Genomic DNA, 21,967 nt, shown 5'->3' with positions numbered 1-21,967 from the left:
ATAGAAGCATACTTGAATTCAAGGCCGTTGTGTCTTCTCTCTGATGACCTAGATTCTCCTGTCACTCTCACTCCTGGTCATTTCCTAATTAGACAGCCCCTTTGTGCTCATCATGAGCCCTCTGTCCTTGAGGTTCCCGCCAACAGGTTGCACAGATGGCAACTTGTACAGCAGTTGCATCAGTCCTTTTGGAAGAGGTGGTCCACAGAATACATACATGATCTGCAGCAACATAGGAAATGGACATCGGAAGCAGTACGACAACCCCAGATCGGCGATTGTGTGCTGGTCAAGGGGGATAACCTGCCTCCCTTGGTGTGGAGACTGGGTGTCATTGACCAGCTGTTTCCCGGTCCTGATAAGTGTGTGCATGTGGTGATGGTGAAAACTGCTAATGGGCAGATTAAGAGGCCTATAGCAAAATTGTGTCCCCTGCCTAAGCAGTGAATCAGTTAAGTGTTCCCTCAGATCTGTGTAGTGGTACGTGATACAGGCCCACTTCCAAATTGCCATTTACTGGAATAACCTCTTAATTCATAAGGTCAGCTTGAGAAGCTGTGGATCTTTTCTTGTGGACTGACTGCTGTTAGTACTGATTGTCATGTCTTTATGTAGTATGATATTAATACTTTATTGTTTTGTGTTCTACGTGTTAGTACCCATCGTGTTTTACATCCAGTGTGAGAGTGGTGTTTTGGTGGTGTGGGCATTCCAAATGTTAGTGTATTCATGTTTTATGTGCATTGATATTGTATCTAGCTATATTCTTATTGTTTTCCTTGTTTTGGATTTGTTGCTTGTTAATATTATGGTTATTTGTAAAATGAGAAGCCTCATTTTAGAGTGGGAGTATGTTTGGAATCTACAACTCACTCCAACTGCCATCTAATGGCAGCTTCCAAACTGGGCGGGTCAGACTATCCAGTATAGTCTGCTCCCTGTTGGGAGACCTTGTAACCTACATGCAGAAGTGGATCTCCCAGGTCCTTTGTGCGTGCAGGTAAGTTTAGCGTGTTGTAACGGCCGAGCAGGTAGCAGATGGGCGTGTATGTCTCTCAGCTAAGCCAGGAGCCTCAGTCGGCATGCTGCCTGAGCACATGGTAAAGGATATTAGAATAAACATTTATACTAGATATTGTGTTCCATCTACCTGTTGTGATTGGAAATAAGGGGAGGACAGCGAGTCCTCTCGCACTATACACTCAAACTCAAATGTACCAACGTGGGAGGAGGACCCTATGCGAACAAGCAGTACATCCGAACGTAAGGGGTGATAGATTCATTTCGTAAACAGCAGCACAATATAGCAATGTCTGAGTTCAACTGTATCTGCTGTAGTGTACAAACAGGACGGTCTATGTGGCTGTAATAAAATGGATGCACAGAACGTCCAGTCATCGGCTGCACTAAGCAGATCCTCACTTTGACTGCGATATTGATTACAGTACATCAACTCATATCATTGTTCTTTCCAACGCTTTCGTTTGTGGGACTGCTGTTGATTATCAGATAGAGCTGGACGCCTGTGTTTTACAACACCTGCTTGAAGAGCCTTGGCAGTGCTGACTGTTAGAATTAAACATCAAATAATTTCCTAGAGCTGAGGAAAATCAAGACACTTAGCCAGTGAGTGTGGGCATACCATAATTTTTTCGGGTGTTGTACACACATAAACGACAGTTGCACTTTTTGTCTTAAATGTGTATATCTTGCGATGTAAAGTTACTGTGGCTTATATTCTGGCATGTGCAAAGAAAATGTCTCTGTCCGGTCATAAGGGAGGTATAGATTCAACACATCGATAGCTGTACGGGTATGAGAGGGGTTTTGCATGGAAAATTATGTGCTCTATAGATACTGAGATTTGTTCCAGAACCATAGCCATGAAGGGGAGATAGTGCCAGTAACTCTCCCAGTGTCATATTGCAGCAGCAATGGTAATATTTATTTGTAATTACGCACATAATATATGTGCCTGGTTCCCAATATACCTGTGAGTCTAGAGATGGTTATCGGGAGAATAGCAGCAAGGGAGCAGGTCTGAGCCAGAAACAGTATCTCAGCGGGCACCTTTGTTCTGGGCTTTGACTGGCCCATCGTTTGTACCCAAGTTCTGAGAGTCGGAGAAAGCTTGCAACCTGCCACAGGTTATGACAGTTTGGCTCACGGCTCATCCTTAATGTATGAATAGTGAACCAGTACCCAGTCTGCATTGGGCCACCTTTGGGACCGCGTGTGTTGCAAGTATACTGCATGGAAGTTTCAGAAGATTCAATAAGATGATTGTTGGCGCTGGTAATATTTATAGCATTCGAATTCTTACCACTCAGGTCTCTCTGGGGGGAAGACCCTCCTTGACTGGCAGGCCTCTCTCTGGTTGACACGTCCTTCCGTGGCTGCGGCCATGCACAGTGTTTATGGCGGTAATTTTCTCCGATCTCTGACAATTGGCGCTGTACTGCGGCACCAGTGCGGGTACGTGGAATGTAAGAGTGTTTTCAGTGATCTCAGACATATAGCAATGAATGGATAGTGTTTCTCAATACATCACAGCAGTGTTTGTTGTTGTTACTATCCTATCATGCGGCAGACCCTTTCCTCCCTCATTCTTCGTCGTGGTGTAGCTAAAAGAACCATTCAACTTATGAATTCTGTAGTTGTTGTTGTGGCTTTCAGTCCAGAGACTGGTTTGATGCAGCTCTCCATGCTACTCTATCCTGTGCAAGCTTCTTCATCTCCCAGTACCTACTACAACCTACATCCTTTTGAATCCGTTTAGTGTATTCATCTCTTGGTCTCCCTCTATGATTTTTACCCACCACGCTGCCCTCCAATACTAAATTGGTGATCCCTTGATGCCTCAGAATATCCCCTACCAAGCGATCCCTTCTTCTAGTAAAGTTGTGCCACACATTTCTCTTCTCTCCAATTCTATTCAATACCTCCTCATTAGTAATGTGATCTACCGATCTAATCTTCAGCATTCTTCTGTAGCACCACATTCCAAAAGCTTCTATTCTCTTCTTGCCTAAACTATTTATCGTCCATGTTTCACTTCCATACATGACTACACTCCATACAAATACTTTCAGAAACGACTTTCTGACACACAAATCTATTCTCGATATTAACAAATTTCTCTTCTTCAGAAACGCTTTCCTTGCCATTGTCAGTCTACATTTTATATCCTCTATACTTCGACCATCATCAGTTATTTTGCTCCTCAAATAGCAAAACTCATTTACTACTTTAAGCATCTCATTTCCTAATTTAATTCCCGCAGCATCACCCGATTTAATTCGACTACATTCCATTATCCTCATTTTGCTTTTGTTGATGTTCATCTTATGTCTCCATTTCAAGGCACTGTCCTTTCTGTTCAGCTGCTCTTCTAGGTCCTTCGCTGTCTCTGACAGAATTACAATGTCATCGGCGAACCTCAAAGTTTTTATTTCTTCTCCATGAATTTTAATTCCTACTCCTAATTTTTCTTTTGTTTCCTTTACTGCTAGCTCAATATACAGATGGAATAACATCGGGGATAGGCTACAACCATGTCTTACTCCCTTCCCAACCACTGCTTCCCTTCCATACCCTCGACTCTCGTAACGGCCATCTGGTTTCTGTCGCTCCCTGTATTTTACCCCTGCCACCTTCAGAATTTGAAAGAGATTATTCCACTCAACATTGTCAAAAACTTTCTCTAAGTCTACAAATGCTAGGAACGTAGGTTTGTCTTCCCTTGATCTATTTTCTAAGATAACTTGTAGGGTCAGTATTGCCTCATGTGTTCCAACATTTCTATGGAATCCAAACTGATCTTCCCCGAGGTCAGCTTCTACCAGTTTTTCTATTCGTCTGTAAAGAATTCGTGTTAGTATTTTGCAGCTATGACTTATTAAACTGATAGTTCGGTAATTTTCACATTTGTCAACACCTGCTTTCTTTAGGATTGGAATTATTATATTCTTCTTGAAGTCTGAGGGTATTTCGCCTGTCTCATACATCTTGCTTACTAGATGGTAGAGTTTTGCTAGGCCTGGCTCTCCCAAGGCTGTTAGTAGTTCTAATGGAATGTTGTCTACTCTCGGGGCCTTGTTTCGACTTAGGTCTTTCAGTGCTCTGTCAAACTCTTCACGCAGTGTCCTATCTCCTATTTCATCTTCATCTATATTCTCTTCCACTTCTATAACATTGTCCTCAAGAACATCGCCCTTGTATAGACCCTCTACATACTCCTTCCACCTTTCTGCTTTCCCTTCTTTCCTTAGAACTGGGTTTCCATCTGAGCTCTTGATATTCATGCAAGTGGTTCTCTTTTCTCCAAAGCTCTCTTTAATTTTCCTGTAGGCAGTATCTATCTTACCCCTAGTGATATGCGCCTCTACATCCTTACATTTGTCCTCTAGCCATTCTGTAGTACTTTTAAAAAAGAAAATACGTTTACAAGACCTATAGTGGTCAGCAACTCCATAACCGTGATGGTATAAATTCGAGTCGAAATGGAGATTCTAACTATCATTTCACTCATCAGTCCTTCCAATCGTGATGTCAAATAATAAAAGGGCTTGATTATTTAATGAAATTTCTCGTCAAAAAACATAAGACTATTTTTTATGCATACGAAAGTAGTAGGGCAACAAGCACACCAGCACATTTTGTTCGTGTGGCCTGCCTACATCAAGGGCAGGTATGCACTCAGGGGCAAACCTGTTGACCGGTACTTAACCTATTGTTCTCCTTTGATTGACAGATTGTGAGTAATTACGTGGGCTTCAAACTGCTGCAACCACTCAAGCCATTACTCTTCTTGTTCATAAAACTGGCGAAAAGGCTGTATAGCACTTGGAGCTGCTGTAGATGTAGTTTGTTGTTCTATTGGGCATGCAGCATTGGCCAGTAGCTGCTGCACCATCTTCACCAGGGTTGATATTTGTTGGGTCTGACACTGAAACCTCTGCATTAGCTGTGTTGCAATTGTCACTTGCAGCTGAGGTGCCTGTGCAGGGGGTGAGTGACGTGTGATGTTCGTATCGTAAGATACAAAGGCAACCAATAAAAATAAGTACAAAAACAAATAAAATTGCTGCAACGCCTGCCTGAAAACATTGATTAGCAAAAACACGATATGAGATACTGTTAAAGCAAGTAAACACAACCCTGCATAGAAAAGACAATGGAAACAGAAAAGCCCAAAACAGAAAAGCCCATGAGCGAAAACAGGCTGCCGCTGTGGGATCCATTGACCTTCTCGTCACCAATGTTGTAGCCAGCCCACTCATCAAATTTGGGGTACCTAGGAAACCTGCTTTCTCAGGTCACTAGACAACAATTAAAGGCAAATCGCGTTAATGAATTTTATTACAAAAAAATGATCACAATACTTAACTTTGTGAGATACAGATGTGTTGCGAGTAAAGGGCAACAGACAAACAAGAAATCCCTTCAGTGTATATGATTCGTAATACAAGAGGAGTAATAATGTTCCTAAATCGCTGCTATACAAGTGCCTATTCTTGATGCCGCCATTGAAGTCAGCGAACTGCTAGTCTTTAACTGGGCTGCGGCCAAGTATTGTGCACATGTCTTCATCATGTCAAGGGCACTGCTGTCGAGTTGTCGTCCTAATTTTATATCAGAAGTGGTGCTGGGTTTTCGAGAGGTGGGGAGGGTGTGAGGGTGACATGGAAAACCACTTAACCAAACAATATAGATTATCCCCAATGGGTTATAATGCTCTTAGCAGAACAATAAGTTAAGGACATGTCAATCAAAGGAGAACTGAAGGTATGCTTGCCCCTGAAAGTAAGCAACCTGTACTAACAAACTGCACTGATGTCCTTGTTGCCCTACTACTTCCTCTCTGTATAAATGATTTTGGGTCCCATGTGAACCAGGCGACTTATTTGTTTTCAACTCATGCAGTTGCTTCTCAACGCCAGGGTACCTATTAGGCTCCATTAGGCTATTACTTTGTCCTCCATATTTACGTCTGTGTGACGGTCAAACGACTGAATGTTTGTATGATCCTCCTGCAGAAATTATTTTTAAACCTGAAGTTTGAAGCTCAGGTTACCATTTGCTGTCTTCTATTGCCACACCAGACTGGTCAACAAATGACTGGATATAAGCCTCCATCCTACTTGGTGATTTTATGTAGAACCAGAATTTTCTGAGGTTCTCAGCGAGACGTTTTTCTAAGGTATGGTAGTGCTAATTGTTGTATGTTTCGCTCATCGCTCTTTTCACAAGTGCATGAATATCTATTAACTTTTGTCTGTCGTCATTTACTGATTCTTTTTTTAACCAAGAGTACAAAAGTCTCTGCTTTCTCACCATTTTCCGAATTTGATTATTAAACCATGGAGGGTCTTTAACGCTCCTCAATCCGCCTACTTGGCACATACAGGGTATGATTGACGATCAGTTTTATACTTTGCCTGTAGTTTCTCTAAATCCGTCGTATTGGATCTACATACTATAGATTCACTGTGTAAGTGAGATACTAAAATCTACCTGTTTGCTTTTTCCAACATTAATAGTCTCCTAGCCTTGTTAAAGGATTTGTTAAATATAGTAAGCTTTGTCGCTATGATGACATCATGATCACTAATCCCTGTCTCTGTACTGACACTGCCGATAAGGTCAGGCCCATTAGTAGCTACAAGATCTAAAATATTTCCATTATATGTATATGGACTGTTGCACTAGCTGCTCAACATAGGTTTTGGAAAATGTGTTCAAAAGTACTTCGCAAGACTGCCTGTCTGTACCAACTGCTACTAATCTGTAGAATTCCCAGACAAAACTCTGTAGGTTGAAATCACATCCACTTAATATTGCAATACATTCTGTTCTTAATGTCAATATCTGTAGCTGCTTCGGGCTTATCATTTAGTGTTTGCACAATACATTTTATTTTAGTTAGTCTAGGGGTATATACCATCTCCTAACTTTGATAGTTTTCTACATACATTTTGACTCAGTAATTAGATATATTTTGGATTTTAGTGGAAAAATATTCATCAAATTTGACTTTAATGGTCTCAAACATGCAACTGAATGCATCATTTGTTGCCAATTACTCAAATATTTTGCGCTAGTCTATAGAAAATAGTCTTGTTGTGAAAATGTCAAAACATTTCTCAATACATAATTTGAATGCCAGCTGGTAACATATTGCGTGCTCACTGACTTTGTCCATAGCTTAGTGTTTACAGCACTGTGATCTGCAGGCATAGGATCAATCACATTTACTTTGTAGTCCCAGCTATTGAGGTTTGTGACAATTGTATCAAAACAGACATCACGACTTGTTTGTAAATAATCCTTAGTTGCTTACTAAGTTCATAAAAGCTCTGTTTTCTTCATTTTCCTCCCAGATATGAATGCTGAAGCCTCTACACTAGTCCATTCAATGATACAGACAGTTTTCCAACTGATTGATGAAATTTTCAAAATTGCCATCTGAGGAAGGATACATGGAAGCGAATTAAGTTAGCATCTGCTAGCCCAAAACTGTAAGGTTTAGGTTCAAATCTATCCAGAACTATTGAGGTCCACTTCCTTAACATTAAGCTTACTGTAGCGACCCAGCGTGAGTGGGGCAGCTACAGTGAAGTGATGCTGGGGTGGTGGGCTGTTGAGGGCACTGGAGATGGCCACTGGTAGCTAGGAAAACTTAGGTAAAATCGGCTGCTATGTATAAAATCTTTATTCAGTCTTATGCTGCAATAATCTAAGTGCTGCAAAGCCATGCCCCCCCCCCCCTCCCTGCAGGTGTGTGGTATGCCAGCACCACTGTCACCTGCAGAAGGTCATGGCACCTGGCTGGGCATGTGATGTTTACATCTTGCTTTGTTGACACTGCTTGGTTCACTCAGCAGCGTGTGCCCCAGTTAATAGCATAGTTAATTAGCATAATCTCACTGTGCAGCCATGAACAAGAAGTGCTAGCGAGAGGAACATCTCCCCAAATCATCATAGAGGTCCATTGCTATCGGAAGAGAAGCTCCTCCCAATGTGGATGGATGGTAGTGGTATCACCCTGGCAGTGAACAGCTGCCCTCCAAGGCAGAAGTTAGGCTGCTACTGCAGAGCCTGGAGACAGCTCATCCATTATACTGATCCAAGTCCATGGGTAAGAAATTAACCCTATAAGCTGGTCTAGTGGGAATGGCCGTCTGGACAAGTGTAAGCTGGTGGAGATATGTATAGCCGTGGTGTTGTGGAGGATGCTTCCAGACTGTGTATAACTGTGCTAAAATCAAAGGGTATTTATAGTGGTCAATGGCACGTTTGTTATGCTGATTCATTGCTTCCAGGCAGATACAGATCAAATACCTTTGGCCACAAAGGACACTGCTCGCCTCACATTATGCTGCAGTACAGCTACTTTTCTCACTGTAACACCCGAAATTAGCGACGGCTTTACATTCTTCCCCTCTTTGGGAAGATCCAGACGCTGGATGTGAACCCATGACTGGTGTATTACAAAAGACTTCACATATGTGCTTACGACATATATCACTTACAGTTTTCCCCTTTACATGAGTCAGCTTGAGTTACAAGGCTTAGACACCACACATTCTGCGTTGCCGTCTGGAGAATGAGATCCCAAGGCGAGGTTCGTAAGTCATGACACAACCACAAGTAAGCACAGTCGCTTCCAGGCACAACGACAAATGACAGATGTCGACAAAGGCACCCCCTCAAGAATTTCATACGCCACCGGTGCAGCAAGCTTGCTTACATCAGAGCGTAGTGCCACTCAGCCCCAATATGCAAACATCACCAAAAACTACAGCATAATCTCACTACAGAGCTCAGCAGAGCGAGAGTTGTAGTAGACAGAACAATTTAGCAAAGTTTACATTCAATTGTACTTTGAAAGAAGAGACTATTTACCTTGTACTGTATCAAGTGATATGTGTGGTGTCGCCGCCAGACACCACACTTGCTAGGTGGTAGCCTTTAAATCGGCCGCGGTCCGTTAGTATACGTCGGACCCGCGTGTCGCCACTATCAGTGATTGCAAACCGAGCGCCGCCACACGGCAGGTCTAGAGAGACTTCCTAGCACTCGCCCCAGTTGTACAACCGACTTTGCTAGCGATGATTCACTGACAAAATACGCTCTCAATTGCCGAGACGATAGTTAGCATAGCCTTCAGCTACGTCATTTGCTACGACCTAGCAAGGCGCCATTACCAGTTACTATTGATACTGTAATCATGTACCGTCAAGAGCGACGCTCATCATTAATGGATTAGTATTCCACCAGCTACGTCCGTTTTTCTAAAGTCTAATTTCCTTGTCCTGTTCCAGACCTCACGCCAGCCTGCGTGAGCTAAAACGCGTGCCTTTCGACTTCCTCTAGTACCCGGTGTTGGCTCTCCTGCCAACCCACAACAATATGTTAATGTTCAGTGACTGTAACAGATACACATGACATATCCTATGGCTATGGATTGTTACAAAGTTAAATATTTCATCTTCTTCAAGTTATAATAAAGTGAGCTAATATTTTATATGTGTTCTAGTATCAGCTCAGCTTCCTCTAGAAGTAAATCTAAGAACTCAGTACAGTGACGATGAGTGTTTGTTCATCAAGCACAAAAGACTCATCCTACAATTCTTAGCCCACTGGCTCATCCATGCTTCCCTACATCACAACATAAAATCTCTGCTCTTGTTTCAGTTACCCCATAAACACTAACCCCTCTAAAACATTTACCAACTATTTATTACATCAATATCCACTCATTGTACCCTTAAAGCATCTCATACTATAAGCAACATTGCTTATCCCAACATCACTCCTGCCCTTCAAATTACAAACAATCGGACATTACAATACATTTCTGTTATTATTACATTCAGTTTCTTGCATCGTTCATACTACCTCACGAACAGGTGGTTAACCACTCCAGTGGTAACTAATGTACTATAGGGCTGCATTTATGAGCTGCTCTCCACATAAGGTAGGTGAACATTGCACAAAACAGAGTCAAAATAAACATGATGCCTATGCCTGTGACACTTGTAGTAGTGATGGTTTGCTGCTGCTCCACCAAATATTGCTGTACATGTTAAAGCATTTGCTCTACTGAAATCCGTCCTTCTTGCATGTCTCTTAGCTGGTTTAAGGGTAGAGTTAGGTTAGGATCTAGTGTTTCATTTAAGTAAGTCCAGTGTCTTACTGGAAACACCCCTAGTGTTTTCTCTTGTCAGCATGACTGCAGCTGCATAATGTTCAGTTTAGTTTCTCCTGTAACAGAGACTAAAAGATGAAAGATTCACCCATTAAATTACAGTCTGTCCTGTTAATAATAATTCCACCCCTGTGCAGTTGCAACAATTTAGCTCCCATGAGCCTGCCCCACTTGTGGCAGTTTGCTACTACAACTTTGGTGTCATGTGTAGGATAAACACAATGCAGACCAGGGTCGCAACTCCAGGATGCCACATGGACAGTCTTGACATTCTGTCCTACATGAGTGCAACAGAACCTCACACGTGCAGTGCCCGTATGCACTGCACTAGTGGAGCAGGTTATAACCTTCACCCTTTGATAGTGTTGGAGTGTGGTTAGTGTCATCACTGTGTGAGTATCACAATCCTCTGAGAGCAGTAATACTTCCACTGTTTTGATTTGGGCACACTGCCCCAAGGTTCCCCACCTCAGTGGGTATGGTTGTATGGCAAAATGCCTGGACTGGGCTTGCTGATTGTTACTGGAAATCGAACTGATATGCACAATTGTGCTATATTCAGTTTAATCTCAACCATTGATCTCAGGTAATTCAGTGGTAGGTTTGATTCGTCTGTTTTGGTGACAAGTTCTAATTCTGGAGGCAACTTCTGGTTCTCTACAGGCCTACAAAGAACTGATTCTGCAGTAACAGAGCTGGACTCTGCTGTCATTGCACAGCGTGTAAAACTGCTTGCTGCAACTCTGTCCCACAATTTATTGGCTAAAGACTGCATCCGTCTCACTACTGCCACTCTCGTACTTAAAATATTCATCCAAGCCTGTGTAACTTACAATTCCCGATTTACAGTATTAGTCATCATATCCTGTTGCTAATCTCCATAGTGCACTTGTATTATTCAAAACCCATTGTTCCAAACTGGATAATGGCGTACTGTGCCATTACATGTTGGCTTTGTTCCTCATCGCCACATTAGTCACTTTATTGTACCATTTAGTCCCTAGACATCAGCAAAATCCGCAGTCCCAAATACTGTTTTTAGTATTCTTCCCTCCCTGTGTCCAACCAACCTCTTTTACGCCACTCTATTGTATGTGGTACCACTTCCACTATCTGCTGCATCTGCCCTCGCAATTTTTGATATGACTGGTGCGATATATCGTACTCACTTATCATTTAACACGTTTTTCCTTTCTGTCTCTTGCCATAACCCCACAAACACGTCCTCTAACCGTCCCATCTCATTACACGTTCCCCACGTGTTCAGGGTCAGTTTCAGTGCCCAACTGTGGCTAGTGAGAATCACATCTTCATGTGTCACGAAAAATAATCCAGTTTCCATCGGTAGTACCTGCAGGGAACCCACTCCACTCCCAGCGAAGAGATGGAACACCGCCAAGACAAGGACTCCCCTCATCTCTACATCGACCTGTGGCATCCTGTGACAGGGAATCGTCATCACTCCCCTCCTCCCTTTGAAAAGTCTGCTATCTTGCAGATATACAAAAGAAAACGCAACCCTAAAATACCTAACTTACATACAAATGAACACAGAGTTATAACACTACATATAGCATGAGACACAACTCATTCTCCCAATTTTCACAACCATTCGCTACATTAGTCATTTATGCTTCCACATTAACCACTTATCATATCAATTGTATACATCTTAACATAAAACATAAGCTATTCTCTCCTATTAGTTAGTCTTAATCCATATGAAATATCACATGCAGGTCACAGAAGGTTTTTACCCTTCCCCTTCTTCCTACTGCCCATAACTGTAACCTCAGCTGAAGACGACACTTGTGTCAATGCACCTGGAACACATTGAAACACCTTGAGGCAGCCAACATGAACAATCATTGTACAAGTCTGTAAATAACTGATGATAACCAGTTACACTGTTGTAATAACCTGGCTGATATCTGCTCATTATGCACATTGTATTTCATCTCTCACATATAAATACACATCTTCTTTCCTTGACTTCTCCAAGTAGTGTTCTGCCATTCCCCTATTCATTGTTCTAAAACCACCATGTCCCAAAAATAAATGGTCATGCACTTTCCTCTTTTAGCTCTACTGGCATGACTGTCTTCGGTCCCAAACAAACTACCCATCACATACAGTAATATGTGGCGTCACTGTGTGCAGTTCACATTCTATATCAGCATGTTGTGCTGTTTGCCAATGAGTAAGACTGTGATCAAGTGTCTGTATCACAACTACCTTTAGGCATAAACCATCCACTTTTGTATGTTTCTTACCAGGTTTGCATAAGCTTGCATAGGGCTTCATACTCGAATTCACTCAACCCCAATGCCTATCTGGTCAATCTACTAGAAGGATCTTTCAGTCCTAACAATCACTTAAAAGCTGAATTGTCAGTTATTACTTTAAATTTCTTTCCACACAAATAATAGCAGAAATATGTGATTCCATACATCTCTTTTTCTTTTTTGGAATAGTTTTTCTCTGCTCTGTTCAATTCCCTAGAGACATATGCTACGAATGCTTCTCTCCATTTACTATTTGACCGAGAACACACTCATAATCTGGAACAAATAGTATTGTACTTTATGTTAACGCCCTCTTTAGCTCCTCAAATATGTGTTGATATTCCTTTGCCCATTTAAACTTTATGCCCTTTCTTAACAGTCGCATAAGTGGTCCCTCCACACCAGCAAATCCTTTTATGAGTCTTCTGTAATAATTCACTAAAACCATGAAAGGCTGTACCTCTTTAGTATTACTAGGAAATGGAAATTCCTGTATTGTCTGTACCAATCTGAGATCCATCTTAATTCCTTCACTGCTAATCACATGCCCTAAATATGCTACTACTTCTATAGTAAAGTGACGTTTTTTCGTGCTCAGTATTCAATGTGCTGGTCCTAACTTTCTAAAAACCTGTTGCAAATGTTGTGTATGTTCTGCCATGTCCTTTGCGAAAACAGTTGTATCCTCTAGGTATACCACGCACTGACAAGGTTTCAGTCCCTTCAGTTTTCCATCTAGCAAACGCTGAAACGTTGCTGGATCATTATTCAACCCAAGTGGGATACTATGATATTGATAGTGGCCCCAGGTGACTGAGGATGCTGTTTTCAGATGGTCTTCAGAGAATGCCTCTGTCTGGTGGTACCCTATCATCAGATCCATGGTAGAGAACGACTTATACTCCCCTAATTTGTCTGTAGCCTCAGTGCTGTTTGGTATTGGATGGGTATTGCTAGCAATTTTTCTGATAAGATGTCTGCAATTAAAGCAGCACCTACATCTCTAGTACCACTTTGTGACTTCTTTGATGCAACCACCATGGCTGCCTTCCTATGAACTAGTGCCCTCCTCTATCACTCTATTTGCTAGTTGTTGATTAATATATTTTTCCAACATTGGTTGCAAATATCATGGTCTGCAGTAATGTTTAGAATATACCAGTGATTCATTTCCAGTAGGGATATGATGTAATGTTATAGGCATCAATGATAAAGGCCATCATGCAAAAGCAAATCCTCTAACTCAAACAATAACTTCTCTATTTCCAGTATGTCCATACATTTGAGAAGCTCTACTTTCTTAAGCAATTTAGTTTTATCGGCAGTTTGCATATTATCCTGGTGCACATTGACTGAGTCGCTATCCACATCATGCAGAACTTCCAAATTAGATACCAACATTCCTTTTGTCATCTCTACTCCATGAGTTCTAAAATTATCCAAATTCACAAGTACCACTTTTCCATCCAACCTCTCATGTGTGCATACAATGCTTCTTCTTGCAATGCAATGTGGTGTGTCTAATACATCATTTTCCTGTCAGAGAGCTCACAGTTCGTAGTAATTGATGGAGAGTCATCGAATAAAACAGCAGTGGTTTCTGGCGTTCCACAAGGTAGAGCCTTCTGCTGTTCCTTATCTATAGAAACGATTTAGGAGATAATCTGAGCAGCCGTCTTAGGTTGTTTGCAGATGATGCTGTCGTTTATCGTATAGTAAAGTTATCAGAAGTTCAAAACAAATTGCAGAACGATTTAGAAAAGATACCTGTATGGTGCAAAAATTGGCAATTGGCCTTAAATAATGAAAAGCGTGAGGTCGTCTACATGACTGCTAAAAGGAATCCGTTAAACTTTGGTTACACGATAGATCAGTCAAATGTAAAGGCTGTAAATTCAACTAACTACCTAGGAATTACAATTACAAACCGCTTAAATTGGAAAGAACAGATAGAAAATGTTGTGGGGAAAGCAAGCCGAAGACTTCGTTTTATTGGCAGAACACTTAGAAAATGTAACAAATTTACTACAGAGACTGTATACACTACACTTGTCCTTCCTCTTTTGGAGTACTGCTGCGTGCTCTGGGATCCTTACCACATAAGAATAACGGAGTACATTGAGAAAGTTCAAAGAAGAGCTGCACGTTTTGTATTATCGCAAATTAGGGGAGAGGGTGTAATTGATATGATACAGGATCTGGGGTGGACGTCACTAAAACAAAGGCGTTTTTCGTTGCAGCGGAATCTTTTCACGAAATTTCAATCACCAACTTTCTCCTCTGAATGCGAAAATACTTTGTTGACGCCGATCTACACAGAGAAGAACAAGCATCATAACAAAATAAAGGAAATTAGAGCTCTCATGGAAAGATATAGGTGTTCGTTTTTTTCACGAGCTTTCGAGATTGGAATAATAGAGAAGGTGGTTCTATGAACCATCTGCCAGACACTTAAGTGCGTATCCACGTAGATGTAGATGCGAGTGGTTCTACCAAACACAATGCATTAACAGGCCATTGCAGTTCCTCATTGACCCAGAACAACTTCCCAGTACCATGCGGCACAGTAACATGCAAATTAATCCTTAGTGTTCTCGACTGCAGTTCAAGTGGTACATCCCTAAAGACTCAAATGCATCTTGTGATAGTGCTTCACTGATTGGAACACTGTCCCTCAAACTTAAACTACATGTCACCTAACGTCGATTTCAGCATGCTGCGTTATCAGAAGTCTAACCAAAGATTATGCAGTAGCCTTCCCTTACATGGGCCATGACTTCTATTCATTGCTAAAACTTGAAAAATCTTCTATTGCTGATCCCAAAGACTTCACATCCCAAAGACTTCACACATAAATTACAGCATTGAGGGTTCAGTCGCCTCTGCCCCACGAAATCCATACTTACTACTGGCACATACACCACTGTGTCCAATAAAAACTTGTGCTTTGTGCCCTTCACTACTCCCATTATATTACATTTCGTGTTTGTATCTATGCTTATTGTATCGAAATTTATCACAGACTCCACACAGTGGGCCTGGGGTTCCCTCTTGCATTGAGCAGGTGTTCATCCCTTGCTTCCCCTTACCATTCCTACAATCAGGCTGGTTGAGTCCAACTACACGATATCTACTACAATGAGGTTGGTGACATTGCACATGTTCTGTCCTCTGACATCTGTGGCATCCAATGTTTGTGAATAATACTCCTCTTTTATACTGCATTCCAGTTGCCACATCAGTCTCTTCATACTGTGTGGCTAATCTGACCACAGAATACAAATCCTTCGCAGTACCTGTTCTCACCCATCGCAACATATGTAGCATCAACACCCTTAAAATGTGTCCAATACCCTCTGTTACACTTCCACTTCCACTTTATTTGCCTCGTTACTAACCCCTAACTCATATGTCAGTATATTCACCTTACATGTCCTGTCTGCAAAATTCACTACTGACTCATTATGTTTCTTCGACAGAGTACTCAAATGTTTGAAAAAACATTGTGCTGTTTTGCTTCTTGTACTTTTCAAGTGAGCTCAGTTTCAGTTCATCAAATACTTATGAGTCTCTTGGTCCTTCTATGTATCTGACATACATCATGGCTTTTCCTACCAAATGCAACTTCGCCGGCTGCAGTAACTGACCGAGTGACCATCCTCCAATGCTGGCTACTAATTGCAGATAATTTAAAATAGACATTACATCATCAGTCGACTTCTCACAGAAAGGTGTAATCCAACTGGTGGTGACTGGATCTAATAAAGGACTCAGTTGCTACGTTAGTTTTAACTGTTCATCCTTAGCTGAAGGCTGTCACACAAGTCTGTATCATCTTCTCTCAATTGTGCTTCTTCAATAACTAATGCTTGAACTACTTCCAGGCCAGCGACACCTCAGGTCTGAGACTCTGTCATTGTGAAACATTAATCTCTAATACACACTAAGTAACACAGAACATTCTTGCAATAGATCATACACAACAATACAACATTTACATTTTATGTTTTATCATCAATCATCTTGACTCTGTGCACTGACTAACCACATGCATGTACTTATGATAATTAACACAAATTACCAGTACAGACTATGTACAGAGTACAGAACGCTCGAGCAAATTACACTGACCATATCTCATTGGTCATAAATAATGCTCCTTTGTAGTTCTGCAGAGCTGAGAGAGATCAATAGGTTTCACTGGTTGTATAAGAGTAACTCTCAAATTTCTTTGAACCCTCCCTCCCACTGATACTCCACACCTTCTAAACTCAAAACAGGGAAAACCAAACACAAAAATCATTAGTCTGCTTAGTCTGCTCACTCATCCCATTGTGTAACAAAACTATGTGCTGTGATTATGAAGTGGTCGGCTGTGCTGACACCAGCTGCCAGACCAGGTCCACTGACACTAAATACGCCTGACACCAATCTGTAGCGACCTGTGGTGAGTGGAGCCACTATGGTGTAGAGATGGTGGTGTGATGGGATGTTGGGGCAGTTGTGATGGCCTGTAAAACTGGCCTACAAGATAAAACATCTTTATTCAGTCTTGTGCTACAACAATCCAACTGCTGGGATGCCATGGCAATGCCCTCCTGCAGGCACATGGTCTGCCAGCTGTGCTGTCAACTGTAGAAAGCCCTAGAGTCATGCTGAATGTGTGTCATCTGCATCTTGTTTTGCTGACTCTGTTTTCTTCATTCAGCAGCTTGTGCTCCAGATAGCACTATGCAACTGTGAACCAGAAGTGCCAGTGATGTGAACATCTGACCAGTTTCTTGTGGTGGTACATTGCTACCAGAAGAGCAGCTAGCCCTGGTGCAGGTGGCGTTACCACCCTGGCTGTGAACCACTGACCTCCAAAGCAGAAGTCAGGCTGCTGCTATAGAGCCGGGAGATAGCTCATCCATTGTATTGTATGTTAACTGGGGCCTAGAAACGACGGAGAGGTTCCGTCCCCACTGCAGCCGCAGTGGCCCACAACCCCACAATGACCACCGCAGTCCACTTCACCCCTATGCCGCCCCACACCAAACCACTCTTTCAGGGTTATTGTGCAGTTCGGTCCCTGGTGGACCCCCCCAGGGAACGTCTCACACCAGACGAGTGTAACCCCTATGTTTGCGTGGTAGAGTAATGGTGGAGTGCGGGTACATGGAGAACTTGTTTGTGCAGCAATTGCCGACATAGTGTAGCTGAGGTGACATAAGGGAAACCAGCCCGCATTCGCCAAGGCATATGGAAAACCGCCTAAAAACCATACACAGACTGGCTGGCTCACCAGACCTCGACACAAGTCCATCAGGCGGATTCGTGCCGGGGACCAGACGCCCCTTCCCAGTCTGGAAAGCCATGCGTTCGACCGCATGGCTAACCGGATGGGCTTAGCTCATCCATAGTACTGCTCCAAGCCCACAGATGCAAAAATAACTCCAGGAGCTGGTCTGGTGAAGATGGTTGATCGACCAGTGTTCGCTGCTGGCTGGCCCATAACATGGTGGAGACTTTGGTGAGCTCTGGTGTCATGAAAGGTGCTGCCTGACTATGCATGACCGTGCCAGAATCAAAGGGTGTTTATAGTGGCAAATGGTACTTTTGTTGTGCTGATGTGTTGCTTCCAGGCACTTGCAGATCAACACTTTTGTGCCCCAGTGGTGTGAAACCTCCTCTCAGGACGGTTCGTAGCTACACTGTGATTCTTCAATGTCACCAGAGCTGCACTGCTCGGCCTGACAGCCTTGTGGTACTGTTGAAAAACAGGCTCTTTTGTGGAATCACATGCCAGCACCTTTGCACCTACCTGCTCGCCTCACATACTGCTGCAATGGAGCCGCTTTCCTCACAGTGAGAATTAGAGACGATGTTACACTTACTATTTTCATATACAACCGCACCACCGTGAATAACAGTTTCGCTGCACCATTTCCACATATTCTATACATCAGTAGTATTCTGTTTTTGGTTGGACTTGCCATATACCCAATAAATCAGGTCTCACTTCCTCAACAAATAATGATAATATATCAAGTTTTGTCCTCAGGTACTGCACAAGTGCACTGTCTATATTCATGTCCGCATTTTTTCAATGTTGTCATTCCTCTTTTACTGGAATATTTTTGGTGTTGAGGGTTTATCGCACTGGAATGAAAAATGTGTTACCACAGCATTCTTATTGTTCTTTATTTTATCTTTCAGTCGAAATCAAATCAATTTTGAAGCTAATATTCAGTCTCTTCATTTTCAATTTTTGGACTTAAAACTGATGCCAGCTGAGAAAGTGTTTTGTAGAGAAATTTGTTACATTTCGACTTATAGTGTCACATCTTACTTTGCTAAGGTGGAACCTAAGACGAGGAACCGTATACAAATCAAGATTTTTCTGTTTGTAAAGTGAACCGTATTTGCAAGACCCTAATTGCTATAATTCGATTAACAACTTTGACAAGTCATATGCGTTGGGCGACGTAGACGCAATACGAAGTACTCAGACCAAAGATGTCTTATTTTTCCGTGTTTCGCTGACGAAGTGAGAGCTTGTTTACCCAGTGACAGATAATCAGTGCGGTTATGAAATTGTTTTCGTAGTGTTAATGACGGTGCAAACTGTGAGTTTCGTCTGAAAGTAAAATGCAGAAACAATACATTTTCGACCTGTACCATATTTTCACGTCTTTTGAAAATTTATGCGAGTTTCAAAAGTCCGTGCATCACAGAGAAACACTGACTATTTTGACAAGTCTCTTTAGTCGATGCGAGCCTGCGTTTGTAATGTCATTTATTTCTTCCAGTCGGTAATCCGTACCTTAGACACTCCTGTTAATCTCGTATGACAACATTCTGAAAAATGGAAAAATTTACAGTAGACTTGGACAAAGTTTTGGATGAATTTGAATTCAATGAAGGTAAGCCTTATATGTTGTAAACATATACCCTAGTTATCAGTCATTTACTTCGTGATAAGAATATAACAAATTTCGAACAAGAAGCTAAATTACTAGATAGTGAGAGATTCATTGCTAGGTTAAACGATTTAGCAGATGTCACACTGTATTCAAAACACAGTATGAGGAAACAGCAAGTTACTTTCAGTGTGCGGAATATAGTGGGATAAACTGAATGACAAGTCATACTAGAGTAATTCTGTGAACTGAATTTGAGAATGATCATTTTCGTTGTGTATAAACGTGATATTCATATCTATGGTGCTTTCTCAAATATGTTTGTGACACATGGAGACGGGTCATCTGTAAAGTATTAATGGAAAGAATGTATGTGTGTGTTCGGACAATGGCATTATGCATGATCATCCCCTATGCTTTATGCATTCCAGCATGAATAATCTCCAGTCACTCGATTGAGGTATGATGAACACCTGCTCAATGCAACAGAAATGGCTCCTTAAATTCACCAGGGAGAAAAAAAATATTGTCTGTCAAGATGTATACAAATTTTACAAAACTGAACAGAAAAATAATACATACAAGTAACTCCAGGACAGATAAAATATTACAACATGTTAATGTTATGTGCCTATTACTTGTAACACACTCAAGCAGTGGAGAAGGTGGTATATAGAATGAAAGGATCAGCATGCATTGGGCATGACAAGACATCCTGTGAAACGTTACTGAATGTCTTCTCTGAAAACTACCTAGAACAGGTAGTTCAGAACCCCTCTCATGATGGAATTCTGTTAGATCCAGTGGCTACAACTAGGTGTGACCTCTTTGAGGAAGTCCACATCAAAACTGGTCTCACTGATCACAAGGCAGTTATAGCGATATTGAATACCAAAACACAAACAGCAACTAAAACAAGCAGAAAGATTTATAAGTTCAGCAAACTAGACAGAGAAACAATAGTGTCATAACTCAATGAGGAACTTAAAACTTACAAGACAGTGCAGGAGCATTTACAGCTCAAGTTTAAAAGAATAGTTGACCATGCACTGGCTACATATGCACCCAGTAGGACGATTCACAATTAGTGAGATCTTTTATGGCATACTTTCACTGTAAAGAAACATCTAAAGAAACAGACTACTCCATAATAGATATAAAACAAAGCAGAGGGCTATAGGTAGAGAGATCATTAATGAAACACATTTGGCAGTCAGGAGAGCAATGTGTGTAGCATTCAGTGACTACTGTAGCAAAGAAATTCAGGTCATATGCAAAGTTATCTGATATCCTTGACACCTATTTGTTGTAGAATCTTAGAACATATTCTGAGCTCAACCATAAAGAGGTATTTTGAACATAAAGATCTCCTTCATGCCAAGTAGCACAAATTTCGAAAATGTAGATCATGTGAAACCCAACTCGCACTTTTCTAACATGACATCCTGAAAGCTATGAATCAAGACAGTCAGGTAGAAGCAGTATTTCCTGATTTTCAAAAAAGCATTTAAGTTGGAACCACACCTACGCACATTATCGAAAGCACTGTCATATGGTGTATCAGAATGAAATAAGTGACTGGATTGAGGATCCTTGGTAGGGAGGATGCACATGTTATCATGGATGGAGAGTCATTGATGATGTAGAAGTAACTTCAGGTGTACCGCAGGGAAGTGTGCTGGGTCCTTTGCCATTCATGTTGTATATTAATGATCTGACAGACAATATCAATAGTAATGTCAGACTTTTCGCAGTTGATGCAGTCATCCGCAACAAAGTACAGTCTGAACGAAGCTTTACAAGTAGTCAGTCAGACCATAATAAGATTTCAAAGTGGTGCAATGAATGGCAACTTGCTGTAAATGGTCAGAAATGTAAGATTGTGCGTTTCACAAAACAAAAAACATTGTATGCTATGCAGGTGGAATCTGCAAACTCATACAAATACTAAGGTAGGGGCATGAAGTGAAACAATCACATAGGCTCAGTTGTGGGTAAAGCAGGTAGCAGTGTTCAGTTTATTGGTAGAATACTAGGGAAATGCAATGGCTCTACAAAGGAGATTGCTTAGAAATCACTTGGGCGACACACCCTAGAATATATCTCAAGTGTGTGGGACCTGTACCAAATAGAATTAGCAGGGAGTATTGAATGTGTACAGAGAAGGACAGCAGGAGTGTCACTGAGATATTGATGGGACTGAACTAGCAGATGCTTGAAGATTAATGTAAACTGTCCCAAGAAAGTCTACTGTCAATATTTCAAGAACCAGTTTCAAATGATGACTTAAGAAATATACTACAACCCCCCACATATTACTCCAATAGGGATAGTAAGGATAAGATCAGATTAATTACAGCATGGCCAGGGGCATTTAAACTGTCATTTCTCCAACACTCTTATACAGGAATCGAATGGGAAAAAGCCCTGCTAACTGGTACAGTGAGAGATACCTTGAACCATACACTTTACAGTGGTTTGCAGAGTATAGATGTAGATGTGTCTGTAGGTAAATGTGGAGGAGATAATAGCCAAGTTGAGCATTGAACAGACAATTCCAAAAAGGG

General features: G+C 41.5%; 1 protein-coding gene across 1 annotated transcript in view; it reads left to right on the top strand.

Moving 5' to 3' along the window:
* Window positions 1-19,027: 19,027 nt before the first annotated feature.
* The window catches only part of LOC126471471 (zinc finger FYVE domain-containing protein 9), a 429,993-nt gene continuing 427,053 nt past the window's right edge, over window positions 19,028-21,967 (top strand). Inside the window, exon 1 of the mRNA XM_050099668.1 lies at window positions 19,028-19,403. Within this exon, the coding sequence (XP_049955625.1) occupies window positions 19,346-19,403 (58 nt within the window). The 5' untranslated portion in view covers window positions 19,028-19,345. The remainder of the gene's footprint in view (window positions 19,404-21,967) is intronic.

The sequence above is a fragment of the Schistocerca serialis genome, chromosome 3 (assembly GCF_023864345.2).
Source record: "Schistocerca serialis cubense isolate TAMUIC-IGC-003099 chromosome 3, iqSchSeri2.2, whole genome shotgun sequence".
In the NCBI taxonomy this organism is placed as follows: domain Eukaryota; kingdom Metazoa; phylum Arthropoda; class Insecta; order Orthoptera; family Acrididae; genus Schistocerca; species Schistocerca serialis.
This window is presented reverse-complemented; position numbering and strand designations above follow the sequence as displayed.